The sequence below is a fragment of the Podarcis pityusensis genome, assembly GCF_964106645.2.
Source record: "Podarcis pityusensis genome assembly, chromosome: 6".
In the NCBI taxonomy this organism is placed as follows: domain Eukaryota; kingdom Metazoa; phylum Chordata; class Lepidosauria; order Squamata; family Lacertidae; genus Podarcis; species Podarcis pityusensis.
In genome coordinates this window covers 18,480,109-18,504,601 of record NC_138030.1, presented here as the reverse complement: position 1 = coordinate 18,504,601, position 24,493 = coordinate 18,480,109, and the positions used below count along the sequence as shown (strand labels likewise).

Below are 24,493 nucleotides of genomic sequence, written 5' to 3'. Positions count from 1 at the left end.
AATAATGAAATAAGGACATGGTTCTCTATCTATAAAACTTTAAAGTTCTGCATCCTTAAAGATTAGTATTTGGCAACTTCACAATATGAAGCGGGGTGGAAATCACTTAAAACTTCACATTTTATGTATCTGAAAAGAGGAGCCACTCCCAGTGTTGGGTTTAGAAATAGAGAATTGTTGCTAGGCTGCTGTTCTCTGAACTTGTACCACATTAAGGCTTTGTATCTTTGCAGGGGCCTCTGCCAAATACTTGTGGTCACTTTTGGGAGATGATTTGGGAACAGAAAAGCCGTGGCGTTGTCATGCTCAACAGAGTGATGGAAAAGGGATCAGTAAGTAACTAAATCATCGTGCGCCCCCCCCCCCCATGTTTGTTTTGGGATCCTGAGCACATGGTGCATGCACAATTTAAAAACCTGATGAAGATGGTCCTGTAGGGGGAAAAATGCAATAATGCACATGCCAGAAGTGAAGAAAAAAAAGTATTGGTTAGACAACGTAGAAATATAATGGAATCTATTATGTTCAGAACCAATTGTGCACTATGAGTGCAATATATGACCAGCCTGCAACCCAGTGCAATGAACTTTTTTACTTTGCTCCTTTGCAGTATCAGCATTTGGTTGTAATGAGGGGGCTGAGCATATTTATTTAATTGTATTTCATTTCTCTCTCAGTCCCAAGTTAGTTCATAAGATGTGGTAGCCAGTGTCAAGTACAGAAGCTAGCACTGAGCTTCACCAGGAGAACAAGTTGCACAGACTTTTTATTCCGTATCCCAATTTTTTGGGGGTTCCTTTATTGTTGGGCCACGTGGAAAGATGTGAAAAATTCTTGGGACATTCCTCAGTTATTACTATTTTCAATTCAGGTGTTTTTGTGCATCAGCAGAGCCCTCATGTAGTTAACCAGGGTCAGTGATGTAATTGCTTTCACCATGTGATCCCTGAATGGCTGGGATCACACAGTGAAGAAGTCCGTTCAGGATTTTAAAAGTGGCTCTGAAGCAGCAGTGTTTTGATGATTGATGACTGCAAACAGGTATGAAAAAATGCATGTAAGTGTTTAAAGCAGGGAAACTTTGGAGACATTTTGTAGCCTTTAAAACAGCAACTTACATATTGAAAATTGAACAGCTTGAAAACTTGGTACAGCAATAACAGCTGTGTCAACTCTTAGCTATTAGACGCCCTCCAGATCAGACCTTTTAGTAACCTAAACTTTCAGCTGACATTGCTGTTGCTTTTTCAACCCTTTGCACATGTCCAAAGAAGAACCACACTGTGCCACTATTTTACTTGTTTTCAGTTGTGTATGTCCTTCATTCTGTTGTGGAACCCAAACCAGTGTCCATCTGGTTCTCAGGCAATCCAGGGACTTCTGTGGCTGCCATAGCTACAATGATAGTCCCTTTCCTCGCTGTTTTCCCTTTACTTTCTTCTCCTCCTGCTCCCCCTCTGGTCTTCACATTCTCTTACCACTCCCGAAACCATACTGCTGCTGCGTGTGTGTTTTTGAAAGCTCTTCAAACGCTTTAGTAAGCACATTTGATATGCATATTTTTCTTGCTTCAGGGTTTTTGCATAATGCATTTTTGGGTCGCATCACAAACAGCCCTGTGTGTGGGTGCTGTAAAGCAGATGGTGCACTCACTGATGAATAAATCACTTTATAAGTAGTTAGGAAGGGACGCGGGTGGCACTGTGGTCTAAACCACAGAGCCAAGGACTTGCTGATCAGAAGGTTGGCGGTTCGAATCCCTGCGACGGGGTGAGCTCCCGTTGCTCGGTCCCTGCTCCTGCCCACCTAGCAGTTCGAAAGCACGTCAAAGTGCAAGTAGATAAATAGGTACCACTCCAGTGGGAAGGTAAACGCCGTTTCCATGTGCTGCTCTGTTTCGCCAGAAGCGGCTTAGTCATGCTGGTCACATGAAGCTGTACGCCGGCTCCCTCGGCCAATAAAGCGAGATGAGCACTACAACCCCAGAGTCGTCCGCGACTGGACCTAACAGTCAGGGGTCCCTTTGCCTTTAAATAGTTAGGAAATTCATACCCAGGTTTACCTTAGGGCAGAGGTGGTGTACTGTTCTAACCTCAAGGACTGCCTTACTTTATGGGGAACGTCCCAGGAACCACGTTTTGGGGCCAAAGACAAAAGTGGACAGAACAATGGATGTAACTCTTCACGTGGCCATGTGCAACCTCCCCTACCCCCAAGTGCACTTGTCCATCTACCATCCATGCATGTAATAGATACTATTCAAGGGCAGTTCAAGGACACATTCCCGTTCAAGCAAAAGCATCTGAGGTGGCTGCGGAGAACCTGAAGATTAGATAAGAGGAGACTGGGGAGCATTCAGCCCCTGGGCTTGAGGTTCCCCACCTTAGGCAAAAAAAACAGGCAGTGGCTCCATCACTTACACAGGTTAATCTGGAAATGGTTCAAGGAGCTGCTTAGTTGACGTCTGAATCACAGACATCCAAATCATTCCCTTTAAGTTAAAGTGGTGAACACATGGGCGTCCATGTGCCACGTGGCCTGTGTGCGAGAGATTGACAGCTGAGCCATCATCCATGCCTCTCATTTCACCCAACTGATAAGTAGCGTGTGATGAAAGGAGTTGTCAACATGGTGCCTTCCAGATGGTTGTTGGACTCCAACTCCTATCAGCCTCTGGGAAGTTGTGAGTTGGAGTTCAAGAACATCTGAATGGCACCACGTTGACTTCTCCTGTGTTACGAGCTCTCTTCTTCTGTCTTCCTTCAAGTCTTCGGCCTTGAAGGAGTTGCCAGGCTCGCCTGCCCATGCTTCTCTTTCCAAACGACAGTCAGTCGACCACTTGCCATAAATAACCTCACAGGCGTTTTTCAAAAGTCCTTGGAGTGAAGAGCGAATTGTATTCCTTACAGGATATAGGAAAGATTTATGGAGAAGTCGTCTGCAGTAATCACTGTCTTGTTGAGTGGAGGTTTCCAGTTCCCCAGTAATATTCGTAGTGAAACAAATCTAAAACGAGAAGTACAGTAACCACAGACTCAACCATTCCTTCCTCTCCCACTCACCCCCACTCATTCTTTCTCCACTGCCAGTAAGCTTGAACAAAGCACAGAATTATTGAGATCCCCTGGGGGAAGGCTGCTAATGCTTCTCGACAAACGGTTGAGGGGGGATACTCAATGGGAACTTGGCAAAAACATTATTTGCCAAACCATTTAGTGCAAAAAAAAAAAAAAGTTACATGTAGCAGATTCTCTTGCAAGCTGCGATTAAAAATAAATTTGCAGAAGATTAAAAATTATTTCTGTCTCCAACCAAGTCGTATTGTTCAGGAGTTAAATGGAAAAAGACGTTGGTGCCTTCTACGATGGGCTATCCTACACAGAATTATTTCCTTTTCCCCCCTCTGGATAAAACATTTTGTGGGTTGGTAAACTATTGCCTCAAACACTTCTTTTGTGTAATACTCCCTAGTGGATTGTACCAGTTTCCGTTCTATAAAAGGTCTCCAGTATTACCATCCCATGTTGGACTATTTTTGATCAGTAATTAAATAGCATAATTACCCATCTCTTTGTCATATGGTAGAAAAAGCAGAAAGAATTAGGCTATTGCACTGAAAATGGAACACTAAAAATCCAAGCACAGTAAACATTTTCCTCGTCAGATGTCATTGAAGTTGTATTGAATTCTGCAGGACAGCATTCTCCATGAACCTAAGTTCTTGGTGTCTACAATTGTAGGTTTGATAGTTGTCTCAGCCACTGGACACCATCAGCTTCATGGCATATAAACATTCTAGCGATGCAAATCTTGGACTTCCTGGGAAATTATTATTGAGAAAATTACTATGATCAGTCAAGAACTTAGGTAATTGAAATGCCCAGACTCCATTTTCAGTGAGAACAAACCGCTGTAACCTTTAAACTATCCCATATGGCATCAAAATGATCTCATAAGACTGGGATTTGGGGGAAAGGGGTTGAACTGAACTGAACAACTCAATTGCATCTGTGCCTCTTGATTCCTAATTAAAAGCTACAGTTGTGTGCATGTATACTTCTAGCTGTTCTCCTGAATAGAGTCCCATAAATCGTTAAGGCAATTTCGTTGGCTCATTGCAGTTGTCAGTTTTGCCCAAATGAGGTTTTCCCTAGCTGCCATGTTCTGTAATCCCAGATCGGTTCCAGAAACCCGGTGCCTAGCGCCAGTCCGTGGCACTCGAAAATATGTTTTGTTCACTCAGTGGTTTCAGTGGCTTAAGGGGTAATCACAGGGGTTTCTCCTGTTGTTAGCGGTTGAGACTTTCAGCGTAAATTCTTAGGGGTGGATGAACACACACAGGCACTGGAAGCTGCAGCCTATCTAGAGTACACTCCACTCCAGCTGGTATCCAAGGCAAAGGTCTTTCCACACCCAGAACTGATGTGCACTGCATTCAATCACTGCACTTTGCAAGTGATCTCTTCCAACATCACCCATGCTTCCTTTGGCATCTTCAAGGAGCATTTAAAGGAGGGTTAGGGGTTCTGTGACTTTCCAGATGTCGACTTCCCATCAGTTGCAGCCAGCACAACCATTAGTCAGTTATTGTGGAAGCCAAACGCAGGTTCACAACAACTGATTTTAAAGACTCGTCTCTTTGCTCAAGTCCTTCCCTGTGCAATTTCCTTCCTCTTCTTATTGACTGGAAGCCTGTGGGAAACGACAGCCCCCCCCCCCTTTTCATTTCTGCAAGTCTGCTTTAAGATATTCAGTAAACTACGTCTGTGTGCCACATGTACACGGATAATGCGAAGGGGCTGTCTATAAGTGCCATGCATGCTGATGATTTGTAAATAATGCTTGCCATTCTGGGCGACTCCTTGTTAAGCAGCTTGAACACGAGTCTTGCTTATTTCCCCCCTCTAGATAAAATGTGCACAGTACTGGCCGCAAAAAGAGGAGAAAGTGATGCTCTTTGAGGATACAAACTTGACGTTAACCTTGATATCAGAAGATATAAAATCCTACTATACAGTACGACAGTTAGAATTGGAAAACCTCACAGTAAGTATGGGGAAGCTCAGCGTTAACTATTTCTCTCTCACACAGTACACACACTTTTTACAAACCGTATTTTGCTGTATTAGTCTCCTGCATTAAGAAGATGGATACTTGATGACTCTTTGCTAGAGCTTCAAGATCTGCTCAATGCTGATGTTTCAGAATCTCAGCTGCGTTGAAGGTTTTTTGTTCTAACATTTGAGAAGTTGCCACACTGGCTCTTCGGATTCTAGTTCCTAGGTATGGGCAGCACATTCAACACAGATAAGCACATCAGTGTTTTTTTTTCTGCCATCGTACCTTCAAACATCTTTGCAGCCATGGGGGCTAGAAATACCGCAGGAATTCTCAGAGTTTCCTGTCTCTACATTCTTGGCAGTTGTGTGGAAATAGAAGTGGGGAAAGCAGTATGTTTTCCATATTTCCCCATTTCTCTTTTTTTAGCTTTTTTAATGAGAAGAGCAATTAGGTCATGTCCCATAGTAAAGTACTTCCTAGAACGAGTGTGGAGGACTGTGTTGGTCTAGTGGGGCAGATTTCTACCTCCCGCACCTGACACAGTTATGCTTAGTGAGCCTTTTTCGCCAGCATGGGTTTTGCAAAATGCTTTGCAAGGGACCCAGCAATCAGCTGATAGTTGAGTCTTGCTGAGACCCTTGGAAAACACTCAACAAGATAGCGCTTTGCAAGGGTCTCAGGCAGACCCTCTTCCCAAGTCCCTTGCCACAAAAAAGCTGTCTTGCAAAGAATCAAGTTATATCCAGGCCTCGTGGATCGCTTTGCACGGGGCTTTGCAAACTCTCCTTCAACTGAGCAGGTTCCCATGAACTTTCTCCTAGATCTTGTGCCAATTGCTGATGGCAAACCGCAGAATCAGACTGCATTTGAATCAAGAGGCAAACCCTGTTTAGCGGTTCTAGTAGTAAATAGCTACCATGTAATAATCATATAGGATCTTAGAGCAGATATGGGGAACAGTTCCCAGCCAGCAGAAGAGATGCTTTGGTACCCAAGTGCACAAAACCATAGAATTGTAGAGTTGGAAGTGACCCTGAGGTTCATCTCTTTCCCCCAACGATTTTGACAGGTGCGCTAGACCACACTCCCCAGTCACCTAATGGCACCGTGACATCCATTGAAGAATTTTCCTTTGCCTGTGCGGTTTGAAATCGGAACAGGGCTTTGCAAGTGCCGACAATCAGCAGTGCCTGCAAAGCCCACTTTCAGCAGGAAACTGCGTCTGTACCTGTCCCACAGGACAGGTGGACTTGGCCTGGCCAAAATGGTCTCGCATGCCAGATTTGAGGCCTAGCCAGTGTGATTAGGCCCCTGGGCTGGAGACTCCACAGCCTTGCCCTAGAATATCATCAATTACAGTGTCCCTACAGCAGTGGCGTAGCGTGGGGGGTGCCAGGGGTGCCGGCCGCACCGGGCGCAACATCTGGGGGGGCGCGAGTCCAGAGGGAAGGGACAAGTTCCTTCCTCCGCCGGGCTCCCCGCCGCCACCGCCAGCCTTGCGCCCCTAGCGCGCGCGCGCCCCCCGCCGCCGCTGCGCTCCACTCACTGCTCGCAGGAGGAGCAGCCGCTGCAGCAGCGCCGACGCTGCCACCGGCGCCTGGCTGGGCACGGGCAGCCTCCGCACCCCGACGCCGACACCATCCCCTCGGCCCAGCCACAGGCGGCAGCTGCTTCTGCCGACTGGGAGGGAGGAGAGCTCCAAGGGGCCTCGCTGCGCCTAAACCGTCCGAGAGGAAGCCGGCGGGCGGGCGAGGGTCTCCCGGCAGAAGGGGGCGCCGCTGGCTCCGGCTCTCAGCGCTGGCTCTCCGGCTCTCTCTTGACTCATGGCTTCCCGGGGCTGAGAGAAGCAGGCTCAGCCTGGAATAATATTGAGTTGGATAATGGCTGGTGGGAAAGGGGTTAGGCAGGGACCCTCTCCTCTACGCTCTGCTGCCCCCCCCCCCCGGCCATTCAGACTGCTCAGGCCAGGTAGAAACCTCCTTCTACTAAGTAAGACGTAGGAAATGCCACTAAAACAATTTTGCTTTATCCCAAAGCTGTGGAAACTTTAAAGATATTGTACACTTTATCCAAAAACGGTGTTTTTCTTGACTGAAAGTTACTCTGGCTGCTACTTCGTTCTGCAGCTCTAGCAGCACTTCTTGCAAAGAAACAGCAACGTCTTTTTCTTGTTTATTTCTCTAGGTCACTTCTGTTTTCTTCACTTCTCACTTCTCTCTCTGCCCCCCCCCCCAGTCTCGTGCCGTACCCGCCCCATTTACACGATTTTCATCTGTGGCCCCCTTGGAATATCCTGGGGGGAGGGCCCAGGGAGCCATATGGCCCCCAGTTGAGAAACACTGCGCTAAAAGATGGCCAGAATGCAGAAGCCTAATACAAAAAAGTCATAAAAATCCAAATCTGTCAGGAGCACCCATCCCTCTGCCCTTCAGCCTCACTGGAGGCACCTGGCGCACAGAGGGAATAGACACCCCCCTGCGCAAAGCCCGGGTCTGGGGTCTCTCCTCGGTAGCCGGCGGGCATCGTGGGGAGCGCGGAAAGACCCGGTGCAGGATGTGAACGGCCATGTTTATGCTGTGAAGCGCCCTGAGATATATGGATGAAGGGCGGTATACAAATTTAATTCACCGCCACCATCATCTTCGAGGGTGGGGGCTGGGAAAAGAGAGGGGGGTTCTCCCTTTCTAGACCTCTTTAAAATATGCTCGCGATGGCTCCTGGCCACAAAGGCTAAGCGTGGCACTCAGTGGCGTAGCGTGGGGGTGCAGGGGGGGCGGCCGTACCTGGCGCAACATCTGGGGGGCGCGCTCCACGGGTTAGGGGGCGCAAAATCCACGGGTTAGGGGGCGCAAATTACTTGCCTTGCCCCGGGTGCTGACAACCCACGCTACGCCACTGCCCTACAGTGGAATTTAATATACTCTGTGAATCTTTTTTACATGTGAGTAAACTTTTTGTGGCACCTCATGAAGTAAATGCCTGTTCAAATGCAGCCTTGAAATCAACTTTCTTTAGTTTGGCCAGGGCAGGTGTGGGGAGTTGTCGGGTGTTATGTTCCATGCACGTGTAATTTTTTTTTTAGAAGAAATATGAAAATAAACTGAATGTCAGTTTCCTAATCGCTGAAGCATTGTTGCAGGCCATAACGAGTATCGCTGCATACTTTCACTCTCTTGAAACCTTGGGTGAAAACAGTTTTGTCTTTTGCAGACACATGAAACTCGAGAAATCCTGCACTTTCATTATACAACGTGGCCTGACTTTGGAGTCCCCGAGTCTCCAGCTTCGTTCCTCAACTTCCTGGTCAAAGTGAGAGAGTCGGGGTCACTGAGCCCTGAACATGGACCCATTGTAGTACACTGCAGTGCAGGGATTGGCAGATCAGGAACTTTCTGCTTGGTTGACACTTGTCTCCTTTTGGTAAGAGAAGCTTGCTTGTAAGGTGGAAGGGAGTGTTGGCTGCCATTTTGTTTAGTGCCTTTCAACTCCACAATTCTATGATGCTAAGCAGAGCGGAGCGAAATAGGCTTCATAAACTTCGGCAAACCCTTTGTAGCAGTGACTATGTGGGACATCTGTCTGAATTCTGCTTTAACCTAATTCCGTTTCAGACTTGTGCTGAGCTGGCACCAATCTTTGTCATGGAGGAACCAGCGCACAGTTCCTCAGTACCACCAGTGCACAGTTAAACTGTGGCATGGTATAGAGGCCCATACATAGGAGAACCTGATACTTCTGAATCTTCACCCTGAAAAAGAAAAGGGTTTGGGGGAGAGAGAAATTCCCACAGACAACTCCCATCCTAGAGTAATCTATTTCCACTTCAAAGTTTAAAATCAAGCCTAGCTTTCAGTGAGGCCTGCCTTCGGTTAGCCAGTTGGTAACACTCTCTTTCCAAACCCTTTCTGTGTCTTGTTTCAGTAAATGTGCTTTTGGCAGGAAAACTACAAAAACGCTATGTTCTATCCACTTCATTCTGAAAACTTGTTGCCTTAATTTTCACATTTATCGCCCTGATTTTTGAGTATGTTGACATGATCCTTGTTGACATGATCCTTGGCACCGCAGCTAGAGAAACTGGGGAGAATCCCATTTCTGTTCTCCTTCCTCTGGCATTCCAGTCCTAAGCATGTGTTGGAAATGAGTCCTGCTGCTTTTGAATAAATGTGCAGAGAACAACAGCCTCTCAACCAAATCTTATGAATGCCCATTGCATTCATGGGAGTTTACTTAAGTTCAGTGTCAGAATATGTGTGTCTTCGACAAGTCATATTGTTGGGGTCACCAGTTTTAGTGGGATGAAGGGGGAGGGCCCAATAATAGCTTGTTGGCTATTCTTAAAAAATATTGGATCTGGTGAATTTCCACTGGGCATCATTCTGTAAGGCCTGAGTAGATGTGGGTTAGGACTGCAACCTTGATAAAGATGTCTTCCAGATATTCCACAAATGAGAAGCTGTACTGTGGCTGAGCCAGTGTGGTGTAGTGGTTAAGAGCGGTAGTCTCGTAATCTGGGGAACCGGGTTTGCGTCCCCGCCCCTCCACATGCAGCTGCTGGGTGACCTTGGGCCAGTCACACTTCTCTGAAGTCTCTCAGCCCCACTCACCTCACAGAGTGTTTGTTGTGGGGGAGGAAGGGAAAGGAGAATGTTAGCCGCTTTGAGACCCCTTAAAGGGAGTAAAAGGCGGGATATCAAATCCAAACTCCTCTTCTTCTTCGGAGGTAATTCAAAAAACGATCTGAATTTCACCTTTTTCTATTTAGATGGACAAAAGAAAAGACCCTTCTTCCGTTGACATTAAGCAGGTTCTTTTAGAAATGAGGAAATACCGCATGGGGCTTATACAGACTGCAGACCAGCTTCGCTTCTCATATTTGGCTGTTCTAGAAGGATCAAAATTCATTATGGGAGACTCATCTGTGCAGGTGAGCAGCATTAGCAGAATTCGACTGGCATAGGTTGTCTTCATTTTTTAAAGTTGTGTGTGAATGGGCCAAGATTTTTATGGAACAGCAGTGTGTAGAATCGAGTGGCAATTAGATGTGCTAAAGCAAAGTGGTTCACAAATGCACCTTTGACACACATATATACTTACACAGACACACACACACACACACTTGTGTATAAACCAGGTTATAGGATGTTGCATGTGTTGTTGCCATTGCAATAGGTGATTCTTACTGCTTTACAGTTCTGGGGAATAGCAGGTTCTGCCCTGGCACTGCAGTACTGTAGTTCATTATCCAACCCGTGTCTTCTTATGTCTTGTAGATGTGAAGACTCTAGCAGGACAAGGGTATCCGCTGAGCTGAGGGTTGTTGCTTAAGGCGCATCATGCCATTGTCACTTAAACGTTATTTGAATAGGCGGTAGAATAGTTGAGAGGGAAAGAAAAGAAAAATTCAGAGCAGGGTGATGGTTTCATGTGCCCAAGCACCCGGGGTGGTTGATGCACTCTCCTTGCTCCGGAAAGGGAATGAGGTGATAACAAGACTGCAAAGAGGAAGTCAGAGAATGAGGAAGGGAATTAAGCAGAGGCTAGATCCCTCCCCCTCTTTTGATGGGGTCCTTGAATATTATTATCAGTATTTCCATTTATGAATTGTTTCCAATGAGGAGTTTCAAAGTGACTCTGAATACATTTTGTTCAACATGGTTCTGTCTGTGCAAGCGTTGCAACTTGCCAGCTGGACCTATTTCCCCCTCCATCATGCTATTCTGGGAGCTCTCCTGACACACTCACCCAAACCCCATTTTCAGGGAGTGCAAGGGGGTGGGCCGGAGGGAAGCCCCCCAGAGTGCAAGCAGAAATCTTTGCTGGAAGCTGCCTTTAGTGGCTGGGGCAACCTAGTCAGATGGGAGCATATAAATAATAAAATGATGATAATGCAGACATTCCTCTGTTGGGACTGGTCAGGTGAATTGTGCCCTTCCAATGCTTTTCACAACTTGAACCTATGCATCCAAGTCAGACGTAAGTACCACTGAGTTCCGTGGAGTTTACTCCCAGGTGACTGCGCATAGGATTAAAGTCATACCTCATGTTACGTTTGCTTCATGTTACTTTTTTTCAGGTTGTGTCCCATGGCGACCCGGAAGTACCGGAAAGGGTTACTTTTGGGTTTTGCTGCTCGCGCATGCGCAGTAGCACTAAATTGCGCTTCGCACATGCGCACAAGCACCAAATCATGCCACACACCCGCGCAGATACGGCGCTTCAGGTTGTGGGCTTTTCATGTTGTGAACGGGCCTCCGGAAGGGATCCCGTTCGCAACCAGAGGTACCACTGTACAGTTACATCACAAGGAATAGTAAATCTTGTTATTTTGTCTTTAGTCTAGCTAGGAGCCTAAGGGAATGCACAATCTCGTGGCTATAGGGGCTGTCATGATGAGCTCCTGCACTTCAGATTTTCCCACTGCCAATAGGTACAACAAACTGCACAGTAACATTTCTTTTTAAAAAATGGATAAATGGGAACACCTTAATGGTGCATCCTGGGCGTGTACAGAAAAAGCGTGTGTGCATTTTCCTTGCTGTTTTTTTAAGAAGGTTTAATGAGTCTCCTGCTTCTGTTGAAGGAGCAATGGAAAGAGCTCTCTAAAGAAGACTTGGACCCCCCGCCAGAACATATTCCCCCACCCCCAAGACCACCCAAGCGAACCTCAGAAATGAATAACGGAAGGGTGCACGACCACATGGAAAATTCTTCAAAACATCGGGTGACGGAGGAGGAAGTCGCATGTTCCGTGAGCACTCTGGTGGCGAAGGTTCCTGATGGCAGAGATCACCCCTCTGAACATCTAGACATGGAGAGGTAATGTTGGCCAGGATTTCTTTGGGGTAACACTTGCATCAGATTGCCATCAGCCTTGCAGCCAGCAAGCCGCCTGTCTCTTTTGTTCCCCAGTGTTTTTACTAAAGCAGAGCGAGGACCCGATAACATTTTATCCGTTCATGTAGAAAGTAGGAATGGAGCGGCAGAGATTGAGGGGAAAGGAACAAAAGCATTTGAGGAAGTTCCCTTTTGATGTATTTTTTTCCTTACTCCTCTTAACTCCTTGCTCCTCTACTATAAGGAAGAAAAAAATGCCACGAGAGGGGGGGATCTGTCTCTAGAATAAACAAGTAAAATAATTTGTGGTGGAGAATGAAATGTGGTCATTTCCAAGCTGTACACAGGCTTCTTAGTAAACCAAAGATGCAGCTGAGCTTTGTTACTTAAATATAGCAGGAAGTATTCTTTATAGTGTTATCGTTTTGTGATGTTATTAAAAGAAGCAAAAGGGGGTAGTTCTGAAAGCAGCTACACTGATTTTGCATGCTTTCAAAATCTTCTGAAAAGGATAAATGTTCAGAATTTCTTGAGAAACTAGGTCAGTTCAAATAAGATGTTGCAGGGGCACTAGGTGGTTTGTCTGCAATCTGCTTGTGCTAAAGAGCCTTTTAAGTCTTTGCACTAGATAAGAATGAATGAGGTCACTTATTTAGCAAATTCCCCATTTCTCAGTAGGACTGAAGTATTTCCATTGGAACTAAAACATTGTCAGGGTGGAACCCAACTTCCATTTTTTTAGAGAAAGAAAATTGTTTTGACTTAATTATGGATCTAACCAAAATATAGCTTAAAGGCTGTTGCAAAATATCAGACAGTTTAAAAAGAATTAAGAGATGGTTGAAGTTTTTCCTACTCTAGTAGAAGAAGCTTAAAATCTGAGGTTTTATCTTTTCAGTAAGGGGCTTGCTCACCTGTCATTCCAGACAGCTGAAATGAAAAACTCTAGAAACAGCCACCAAAAGTTATCAAAAGCTGGGAGAGAGAGGGGAAATGCACTGCTTGAACACTAGGTGTCACTACTGCTCCATGTGCAATAATGTCGGGAGATTTCCTTTTCCTGGTACAGCAATACTGGAGTCTGACTTGGCCATTTTTATCTAGAACTGAGCCAAAACCTATTTAACCTGCTTCACGTTCCCCTGCAGGTGTGCTGAAAAGCAACCTCCCATTTTTGCCAGTTTTGTAGCAGTGCATTCATATTATTCTCTCGGTCCTTTTTTCTCTCAGTGCTCAATTTGTTCCCATCTCCCAATAACTCAATCCGAGCCCTGCATTGGCCAAAAGATTCCTTCGTTGCAGGGAGTGTTGGACTTGATAACCCAACTCTGCAATTCTGTGATATATAAAACCTGGCTCCTTGGCTTTCCACCATGCCCAAAGCATTGCTGCTCCTTTACTGTCCTATCGCTGTCCTCCACAAAATGTTGTTGTTTAGTCATTTAGTCGTGTCCGACTCTTCATGACCCCATGGACCAGAGCACGCCAGGCACTGCTGTCTTCCACTGCCTCCCGCAGTTTGGTCAAACTCATGCTGGTAGCTTCAATAAAACTGTCCAACCATCTCGTCCTCTGTCGTCCCCTTCTCGTGCCCTCAATCTTTCCCAACATCAGGGTCTTTTCCAGGGAGTCTTCTCTTCTCATGAGGAGACCAAAGTATTGGAGCCTCAGCTTCACAATCTGTCCTTCCAGTGAGCACTCAGGGCTGATTTCCTTCAGAATGGAGAGGTTTGATCTTCTTGCAGTCCATGGGACTCTCAAGAATCTCCTCCAGCACCATAATTCAAAAGCATCAATTCTTCAGCGATCAGCCTTCCACAAAATAAGCATCTGCAAAACACTTTTGCAGTTCCTTTTCTCAGATGGCAAGGAACTCTTGAGTTGTAGCCTGTGCTGTGCCAGCAGGAGTCTGGTAGCGAAACAGGACTTCTGCTTCCTCTCCTCCTCCTGTGGGTTGCCCCCCACCCCAAATAAATATGCCCCAGGGGGGTCTCCCAAGTCCCAGCCCTTCAGAGCTGATGTTGAGATGTGCTGGAGGAGACAGAAGAGGAAACTCTGCCCCACACGTGGGAGCCAGCAGAGCTGGATGTTGGATGTGGCTCCTGCTGGTTTTGAATGGGTATGCTCTTCCTGGGACGGAGGTTCCAAAGAAGCTGACTAATCTTTTTATGTATGCAACAGCCTCAGCCAGAACCTTATATGCGCCAAAATGGAAAAAGGAAAAGGTTCCAACCAAAGAAGAATGGCTTTAAAATAAATGGCAAAATAGCTGAAATGGCGAAATTGACTGTAAAACCAAGAGATCAAAATGATGAACTGCTAATAATAATAATAATAATTTATTTGTATCCCTCCCTCCCCAGCCAAAGCCGGGCTCAGAGCGGCTAACAGCAGGTAAAAATAGCACAGTGCACATAAAATCGCACAGTCAATTCTAGAAACAATTCAGAATCACATTAATGGCAACCGTCGGATTAGAGTTCTATGAAGGATACAGAAGGAGAAAGGGAGTCAAACTGTGCCTTGGCCTAAGGCCTAGTGGAACAGCTCTGTCTTGCAGGCCCTCCGGAAAGATGTCAAGTCCCACAGGGCCCTAGTCTCTTGTGACAGAGCGTTCCACCAGATTGGGGCCACGGCCAAAAAAGCCCTGGCTCTGGTCGAGGCCAGTCTAACCTGCCTGTGGCCCAGGATCTCCAAGATGTTTTTATTTGAAGACTGTAAGGTCCTCCGTGGGACATACCAGGAGAGGCAGTCCTGTAGGTACGAGGGTCCTAGGCTGTATTATGGAGAACCGGAGGCCTTTTTTCTTTTACACTATCAAAGTATCTTAATGATACAAAATCGTGAGCTGGATTTGAGATACAAGCGGCGGGTGGGGAACAAGTTGTTGTTTAGGAACAAGTTGTTGTTGTTGTTGTTTAGTCGTGTCCGACTCTTTGTGACCCCATGGACCAGAGCACGCCAGGCACTCCTGTCTTCCACTGCCTCCCGCAGTTTGGTCAAACTCATGCTGGTAGCTTCGAGAACACTGTCCAACCATCTTGTCCTCTGTCGTCCCCTTCTCCTTGTGCCCTCCATCTTTCCCAACATCAGGGTCTTTTCCAGGGAGTCTTCTTTTCTCATGAGGTGGCCAAAGTACTAGAGCCTCAGCTTCAGGATCTGTCCTTCCAGTGAGCACTCAGGGCTGATTTCCTTCAGAATGGATAGGTTTGATCTTCTTGCAGTCCATGGGACTCTCAAGAGTCTCCTCCAACACCATAATTCAAAAGCATCAATTCTTCGGCGATCAGCCTTCTTTTTTTTTTTAAAAAAAAAATGATATTTATTAAGAATTTTAAAGTTACAGGAAAAACAAAGAGAAAAAGAAAGGAAAAACAAAGGAAAAACAAACAACAATCATACAATACAAATTGATAAAAATCAAAATCAAAAAACAACAACAAAACACATAACACATCACAATCAAAAAGCAAAAATAAACCACAAAAATTTAAAAACAAATCCAATATTCCCAAAACCTTAACTGTCATTACCTTATTTCATCGACCTCCTCACTCCTCCCTTTTTTGTATTCTTGATGTTAATTATCACAGCAAATCCTTTCCATTTTTCATAGTATTCTGTCATTAAATTACCTTAATCTATTTTAACCTTATCTTACTATAAAAAACCCTAAAACTTAAAACTTAGATCTTATTTATACCAATTTCTCATAACCATAACATATTCTTACATAATTCTTTCAACATTTCTGCTAAAGCCAAATAATTTCGTTCCAACATTTTTCTAACATTCATCAATTTTACAAAACAATCCTAATAAAATTTTTAAAACTTTCTTCTAATCTTCATCCAACGTCTCTTCCTCCTGGTCCCGGGTTTTGTCAGTCCTTTCTATCCCATCCATCTAGTTCATTAACCTGGTAATCTTATGTCCGAGGCCCTTAAGTCTCTTCCATGTCCCTTCCGCAGATCTTCTTCATATTTATACCTGTACTTTACTTTGTCTCCTGCTCCTTTCACTCGTGGAAACTCCAACTTGACAGTATTTTTGTCCCTTCTCGACAGATCAGCCCCTTTTCCATCGTCCACACTAAACTCCATGTGGTATTTAAAAACATGTTTCAAGGTCCCTCCAGAGTTAAGAACCCCCACAACCCCAAACATCTCACGGCCCATTGCCAGACTTGAAAAGTCAAAACATCCCTGCATAGGGGGGTCTATCCAACCCCCCATTTCCAAACCAAACAAAACTCTATCTCTCCAAATCTGGCTTTTTCCAAGTTCATTTGTCAAATCCAACTCATGTTCCTTCTGGGCCACAGCTCCCTCCATCTCTGCCACCCGAGGTCCAGCAACAACCTCCTCCCTCATCTGATCTGTCAGAGCACACTCCTGAGTTGGTTCCTGGGTGGATTCTATATAGATACCCACTACCTGTCCAAAATTTCTGATCGCAACAGTCATCAAGTCCGTCTTCTCATGTAACTGTTCCAATAAGGCACTTGTTTTGCAGAAAGCACGCACCAGAGCTTCTGAATACATTGTTATGCAAGGTCAGAAGTCTGTTCCCACGATCTTAATCTATTGCAGCTGCAAAGCTCCCCGGATCAAATTTAGTAACAGTTTCACAGGCTCCCTCTAGGGGAAGAACTTCTATTTGTATCCGTCTCTTTTCTTCTTCTTTTTTTTAAAAAGCAGATCTAACAACAAAGTTTCCTTTTTCAGATATTTTGTCAATATTTGTTCCTTTAAAATGCGAAGGAGAACAATGGAATCACTATGTTTCTCTTCTTTTAACTGTCTGTCAAAGACGTTTGTCTATAGTCAATGAACTTCCCAAAAACGTCAATCCTGACACCCCGCTCCCAGGTTCAAGACAGTGGAAAATTACTTTTCTTCACACTCTCTTCTGCAGGTTTAAACAGTCCGAAAAAAGCCCCCCCTCTTCTCCTGCTTCCGAAGGGGGTTCAACAATTTTAGATGGTGAAAGTTAATCCTTTACAAACGATTTTCTGAACTCTAGTTTGCCATGTCTTTGCTTTAATCTGTCTACAAGAAACGGAAGGCTGACTTCCTGTTTAGACCTTCCCGTTTCAGTGCCAAATTAAGAATTTCTTAGTCCAATTTTCCATTCTACTCACAAGTCGTTGTTTAAAGTCCAATTGACCAAATTTAACCTACCCATGGGTGATTGTTCTTGTAGCCAAATTGTCCCAGGAAAAAGGCAGCGCTCTCCGGCAACGGCTGTGCGGCTTCGCTCCACGGAAGAAGCAGTTGACTCTCAGCACCGCGCCACTTGCCCCTCTTCGCTCCGGAGCCCGTAGCTGGGTTCCTTTACGAGTTGGGGGGGCGCGAAAGGTGCCCGCCGAGTCCCATGGTCACAGGCTTCATCCGCCTGTGATTTTTTAAAGGGTCCCCGCTTCGCCGTAGCGGAACAGACCCGTTTTCCGTGGAGCCAGTCCCTCCAGATCAGAGGGAATCCGCCATTACCGATGGAGCCACCCCGGAAGTTGGCGATCAGCCTTCTTTATGGTCCAACTCTCACTTCCATACATCACTACTGGGAAAACCATAGCTTTAACTATACGGACCTAGGAACAAGTAGAACGCAGCAATTAAGGATAAGGATGGAAAACATCAGGGCAGGAAGTCAGAAAGAAAAATAGATGTGAAGTCAGTTTGTTAAGACCTTTGAAAAAATCTAATAAAAACAAATGTTGAATGTATACGCTCTCTCTTGTTCCTCAGCACTAGTCAAGACACTGAGCTTAGGAAGAGAACTGTCGATGCCTCACCACAAAGTGAAGAGATGGTCAAGTCGGAAGAAGACGACGATGAGAACATGATGTCAACTTGGAAACCATTTCTGGTCAACATTTGCATGTTCACTGTTCTGACCGCAGGAGCATACCTCTGCTACAGGGTATGTTTCCATTGATAGACATGCCAGCGATGGTATCGAGAACGCCAGTAGCTTCGCCGGCGTTTTAACTTTGTTACAATAAAAGAAAGCTAAAGCGGGGGGGCATCCAAGCCTTTGCCCCAGTGGAAGTATATCTTAAGTTTGAGATGCTGGAACTTTGGTTAGGGCTTAAAGAGAAAATTGATGCACTAGGGTTTAATATTAGCCCTATGGTCCCAAGAACATAATATTCTAATCTCAGGGCCTTAAGATATTCAGGAGTAAGCAGAGAATATGCCAAATAAGTCTTGTGGGGTTTTTTTTTCCTTTCATTATTTTTTCCTTATTTTTAAAAATGGAATAATAAGAGTTTACAACACATTGTTTTTTAGAAGTCTTTTAAAGCCAGTTTTCGTTCTTTTGGTTGTTGTTTTTCAGGGGGGGAAGCAAGTGAAAAATTGCTTGTATTCTCCAAGTGTTTGTAACCAAATACATGATTGGGTTCCTTAAATCACCACTATTGGGTTCCTTAAATCACCCACACATGCACACACCCCTGAAGAATGTACAACTTTTTATTTTTATTTTTATTTGAGAGGGGAGAGCTCTTTACTGCATGCCTTTTCAAGACTGAGGACTCTCTAAAGAACCACTTTTTTGTAAGTTCTGTTGCTTAAATTGGCTGCTGCTCAGGAGCCCCAGTAAATGAATGGAGATTACATAATAAATACATGCCTCTGCAAATTGAATTTCACCCTGAAGTGTGGGGTTTTCTGGCAGTGCAGGTATCATGGATAGATTTTTATCTTAAATAGATTCTTGCTTTCAGCGCAGTTGTAATGGGCATCTGCTGTTGCTCAGGGCATCCCAGCAGGTCAAACGCTACTCTTTCCTTCTTCCTTTAAGACAAAATCTCCCACTCACCAGCAACACCAAATGCAAGTCTTCTGTCGCACTCCTTATTATCCCCATTGCTTAGCACCCTTCCATAACTCTCTCTCACACACACTTTCTCTTTCTGTCTTTCTCCCTGTCCTTTAGGGAGAGGGGAAGGAAAATACAACCAAAATATATCCACTAGCATTTGCAAAATTGTTTTGGAAAGGACCAGTGTTCTTAAGCATCGGTATCATAATTTGGAATGTAAAATGCAACTTCACTCTAGACCTGCCATGTGAAAAGAATACGCTTTCTGTACAAAATGGAACAAGAAGAGTTTAAAATAATTCTTAGAGCTCCTTTATGCTGCAGAAATGTGTCTCAAGGAATCCCAAGTAGCTATTGCTGGACAGGGGGTGGGCAGGAGGGGGACTTCCCTTTTGGAGAAAAGCTGAGCAAATGAACTGGCTCTCCAAATCAACAAGTCATTTTGCAAAATGCAAGAAGTCACTGCTGGTGGCTTTTAGTTTTATTGCCTCCCCCCCCCCCCCCTGCCCTTGAACAAAGATTTCAAGTTTGGCTTTTATTTGGCTTAAGATCATGCTGTTCAGTAGCCAGGCTTAAGCCACCTGCCTGCCTCTGCAGAAAAGAGTGTCCAGCCTAACTCGAAACAGATCCAGGTTCTGTTCTGCTCCATCTGAAGATGAAGATTTGAGTTTTTTGTTTTTGGTATAGCTTAACTGACCATAGCTGCTAAAAGGAGGGTAAAAGTTTAGACCAATCATGTATTTTGTCTCTTTGCTGGATGATATGATGGGGGGTAGTAAGCTAGGACTTTGTCAACTCTTCTTACTGCATTCGACTGAAATAATAATCACGCAGAAGAATCCTTTGTCGGTGCTGCAGAGAGCAAGACAAATGCATTCATTAGAGTTGTAGCCTGTTTCAAAGTAAAACCATGACAATTGACCTACAAGTGTGACTGATCAATGCTTTAAAAATTCTGCAAAATTCTAATTATATAGCACTTAAGTACCATCTACCTTAAAAAACAACAACAACAGAGTAGACTTCTCACTCCATATTTATTTTGGTTTGCCACCACGCTCACAAACTTTAGCTCTTTGGGTTTTTTTCCCTTGAACCACTGGATCTTGGGGAAGGAAGGAGTGGTTGGATCAAAAATAAATGAAGTCAAGTTTTGCATCAAGGGCTTTTCAAAAGTACAATAATAATCTTCAGGTAGTAATGGGAAAGTTAAGACACACACGCAGGCAGACAGACAGACAAAGTTACCCGTGAGATTGCTGTTTAGACCAGAATTTGAAAGGAGGAATACTCAAGCAGTCAATCTTCAGTAGTACAGTAATAGTGCAAGCGTGAAAAATACTGATTATGAGTATAGAAAATGGTATAACTATATAATGCTCATCTGTGTATTTTTACTATACAGTATGTGATTGCTTTGTCCCCATCTCTCTCTCCCTCTCATTCAGTAGGCTCTTGTTGAGAAGCAACATTAGTTAGCACATTTTTATTCAGATGCATGTATAAAGTCCCCTCCCCCCCAAAAAGAGAGAGTCCTGGTCAAAATCCATGTGCTTGAAAGTTGAAAAAGAGTTTAAAATATATATATATATTTCTGCTTACCGATGTACCCAGATTGTATTTGCATGATCTGATTGTTTAAATGGCCGTGGTTCCAAGAGTGTTGCTGAAATGTCTTCGTTCAGCCAATAGATTGGTAGGTGTGCTCTTTTTAAAAAATACAACAAACCAACAACCAACAAACATCAGGTTACCTGTATCTTGCCTAATAACTTGGCATGACTTTCTATTCAGTTTTATACGTCTGCTGTGCAACCCGGTTGTATGCCACTCTCTTAAGCTGAGTAAATATTGTACAAACATTCCAGAGGGTGTACAAAGCCATATTCACACACACCCCTCTCTCTCTCTCTCTCTCTACACACACACACACACACACACACACACACACACACACACGTTCCCTGCAGGAAACAGGTGCCCAGATCCACGGAGCTGCTGTCTGAAACCCCAAAGGAGCAGCTTTTCTTTCTCTCTCTTTCTCTCTCTCTCTCTCTCTTTTGCATAGGCCATCAGAACCAAAGTGAGATTTGAAATCTGCGCTTTGTTGTTATATAGAGGATATGAAAATCAAAGCTCTTGAACTTAGCAGCAGGTGATAAATGAATGGTAATATTATTCCTTGGGCTTGTTGTTGGGGGGTTTTTTTTGTGGGGGGAATGGTTGAATTCAGAATGTCTCTCCTTAAAATCCACAGTGACTTGATTGTACTGTTACGTCTGTCCCCTTCAGCGAGGAAGAAACTAAAGATCTCCCTTGCTAGCCAGAGATACGGGGAGGGTGGACTGGCTACCACGTCTCTCCTGGGTTTGCCAGTATTAGTGATTTGCCTTTTTATCCTATTTGAACTCGAGAAGGACTCGTACTGTAGTGAAAACATGCAGTGGAATTGCCCTAGTCAAAAGCCCGGTGAGGTGTGTATAAGGCTTATAATGCTGAACTTGTAAGCATTTTGTTTTGGTGTCCTGTCTATGTATGTAGTAGTTTGGGTGTGTAAATACAAGTAGCATTTCAAAGTGGATGTATTGGTTAACCTATTCTTGGGATGGGGGCAGGGGTGGGGTGGGAAGTGGGGGCCGGGGAAAAAAATATCCATGTTTAAACTTGTTAGAAAGTTAGTGAGCTGCTCTGCTATATGCCTTAAGCAAATATATACTCATCAGGTCTTTCTTTTTTACAGATTGCCATAGAAAAGTTTTTTTTAAGAAAAATAAAATAAAATCTTTAAAAAAACAACAACAACGAACAAGCTAAATGTTTTGGTATAATACGTTTTCAGGTATATTGTCTTTTGTGTAAGGCGCTGCAATGACCTCACAGTTTCAGTAAAAAACTGTACAGTTTTTCAATTTCCCATAAAGATTTTCAGTTCTCATTTTAGCTGCAACAATAAAATTCTTTTGTAAAGAAGCATGTCTCTTGGAGTGTCTTCCACTTCCTCTTTCTAGTCCTGAACTTCTAAACTTCATATTGCTGCTGAAGCCATCTCCTTTGTGCGCTTTCCTACCGACAACATCAGCTTCGCCTAACTTGGTTCACTGCAACTGTGCATTAGCAAGAGAACCAGGAGCAGCACCTTCCTGATATTTTTTCCTGTCAAACTGCTGAATACCTTCGTTCCTCCAAAGCATCTCTCTTCTAGTGCTGTGTTTTGCATTGTGTTTTAAATTATAACTGGAAGAAGAATGCAATTGACTTTTCAAACATTTTATTAAACTTTAAAAAAAGAACAATATGTAAACTAGCCCCAGCAATAAATACTGAAAAGTTTTTAATAATAAAAAAGCACAAAGTTCTGTATAAAATATGTACATTAAAAGCAAGGGGCCAGGATCCAGTGATGGGCAGCTGCATATAAACACACATACTCAGGGATGAAAGCGTTTCTGTTCTCAGCAATTGGCAAAGGACCACTGCCCCCCCCCCAACTGCATTCAGTGGTAAAAAAAGATGGTAGGTGGTGTTCATCAGCATCTGCACCTGTTTACTCAAATGTGCATCTCACCAAGTTCAGTAAAAGATCAATGTAAATGTGCTTAGTATTGCAGCGACAGTCCACTTAAAAACAGCTTCTCGGTTAAGATTATAAACCCAGAATTAAGCACTCATGGGAACAGCTGGCTTCTCAGTTTTTCCTGGCGCTAGATTCTGGTGTGTGTATGTATATTAGAAGAATGGCTCAGGGGCTTAATGGTGGGAAGTGACCAGCAAGAGGTGAGGATTCTTTAGCTGTTAACCTCTTCCAACTCTGCAATGCTCTAGGGTCACAAACCCCATGTTTTTCAGTCTTATCTTAAGACCCCAATACATCCGCTGCCAGAACAAGGTGCCCTTTGAAAGAAGATTTCAGGTTAATTTACTGTCGCTAATTACTTTAGAGATTGTGTGGAAGTCCTTGTCCACAATATTAAGCAAATAAATATGCAAGTTATTTTCCTATGGCCTAAAAAAGGGGAGCAGGTTGGATTGAAGTTGTAGAGGGCTGCAAAATCTTCATTAATGCCACTCACTGCATTCCCAGTGTGGCCCATCCTTGTGGTTTTCTTTTTCTCTCCTTGGTTATTCCTAAGAAAACATCTCACAGTCAAAAAAGAAGCTGCTTCTGTCTCCTCTCCTCCAAATGGAGAGCTTCAGTGCAAGATTTTCGGATGCCTTCTTAGTTCAGGGTGAATGTTTCCTGTGATACTGAAGACAGGGGGGTGCTGATATTTAATGGTTTACACCGTACCTTTCTGGTTATAAGATCAGAGTCACCCAAAGAGATTTTGCACCGTGCGGAAACTCTGCTCATTCTCAAGATAATGTGTTTTTAAATCCAGCCGAGACAGATTTAACATTTGTGTGCTTTTCTCCCACACTCTTGTAGCCAAATTGCAGGTGGTGCAAGATTATCTGGCCTCTCCCTCAAAGGCACTGCTTAAAATACTGTGATTTCTATTTCAGCTTCTTGGTACATGGTATCCCTCAGCTCACAACAGATCTTGTCCATCTTTTCAAAAGCCAGCCTTCCTTTGTCACCTGTGAAGAAAGGGACAAATCAGGAGGTTGACTGCCGTTGTGGGATAAGCAAAGTTTTCCTTGCGCACGACTCTTCCCTCTTTTACAATTTTGCGACCAATTTTTTCACAACCACATGGAAATAATTTATTATGAAGAAGAGGTTTAGGGCCTGCCTAATGGCTCCCCTGGTAATATCCAAAAGTTAAAAAAAAGGATATTGTTAACCTGGAACAGGTATGGCAAAGGGTGAACTCAAGAGCAGAGTAATGGCTTACATTAAGGGAACATGCACTGCACATTTCAAGCTGATGACTTCCCCCAGAGCATCCTGGGAACTCTAGTTTGCTAAGGGTGCTGAGAATTGTAGGGGGGAACTAAAGTTCTCGTGATTTGGGGGAGGGAAGTTGTTTGCTTTAAGTGTATGGTATGGATCTGTCCCCAAATGACTCAAGTAGCTGGAACAAAACTCCATTGATGAAACCTTGGGGGCTTTTCAGTTTAGAAAAAATAGTACGAGAATGGAGAGAAAAGTTTCTCTGTTTCTCCCTCCCCCATAATGTTAGAACCTGGCCCACCCAACATAGCTGATATCCAATGTTAGAAGATTCAGGGCAGACAAAAGGAAATATTACTTTACATAGCACATAGTCACACCAGCGCATATCTATTAGCCACAGTGGCTGTATTGTTCCACCTTCGCTATAGGTCTCTCAAGGTCACAAGGGTGTTCCAAGTCCTGCTTTGGAGATTCCCATGGGCATCTGGTTGGCCAGTGAGAACTGAATGCTAGACCAGATGGGCCTGATCCACCAGACTCACCTTATGTTCTTATAGTTAAACCATGGAGTCTGTTCCTACAGGATCCTGTGATAGTCATCAACTTCACGGGCTTTAGAAGAAGACTTTGACCTATTCATTCCTCCATGAATAGGTCCAAGGCTTCTTCTAAAACCCGTGAAGTTGATGACTATCACAGGATCTAGCCATGGCAACAAGCCACTATGGATACGTTCTGTCTTCTACCTCCACTGTTGGAGGCAGTATGAGAAGTAGTTGCTGGGAACCCCAAGTGGGAAGAGTGCTTTTCTACTCAGGTCCTGCTTGGGGCTTCCCGGGCATCACGTTGGCCGCTGTGGCAACAGGATGCTGGAACAGATGGACCATTGGTCTGATGCATCAGAACCAAGCGTAGGTTTTTAAGCAG

General features: G+C 44.3%; 2 protein-coding genes across 6 annotated transcripts in view; one reads left to right on the top strand and one right to left on the bottom strand.

The window, feature by feature from the left end:
- PTPN1 (protein tyrosine phosphatase non-receptor type 1) overlaps positions 1-21,699 on the top strand; it is an 89,600-nt gene extending 67,901 nt beyond the window's left edge. Inside the window, exons 4-9 of one of the 2 annotated variants that reach the window (XM_081011341.1) lie at positions 234-332; positions 4,909-5,046; positions 8,272-8,481; positions 9,827-9,988; positions 11,648-11,880; positions 17,649-21,699. In XM_081011341.1, coding sequence (XP_080867467.1) covers positions 234-332; positions 4,909-5,046; positions 8,272-8,481; positions 9,827-9,988; positions 11,648-11,880; positions 17,649-17,838 — 1,032 coding nt within the window. In that variant the 3' untranslated portion in view covers positions 17,839-21,699. Of the gene's footprint in view, positions 1-233; positions 333-4,908; positions 5,047-8,271; positions 8,482-9,826; positions 9,989-11,644; positions 11,881-17,648 lie in introns of both variants that reach the window. The other variant, XM_081011340.1, reaches the window with a different exon arrangement.
- A 971-nt stretch (positions 21,700-22,670) lies between these two features.
- The window catches only part of RIPOR3 (RIPOR family member 3), a 102,800-nt gene continuing 100,977 nt past the window's right edge, over positions 22,671-24,493 (bottom strand). For all 4 annotated transcript variants that reach the window (XM_081011081.1, XM_081011082.1, XM_081011083.1 and 1 more), the window contains exon 22: positions 22,671-23,307. In XM_081011081.1, coding sequence (XP_080867207.1) covers positions 23,207-23,307 — 101 coding nt within the window. In that variant the 3' untranslated portion in view covers positions 22,671-23,206. The remainder of the gene's footprint in view (positions 23,308-24,493) is intronic.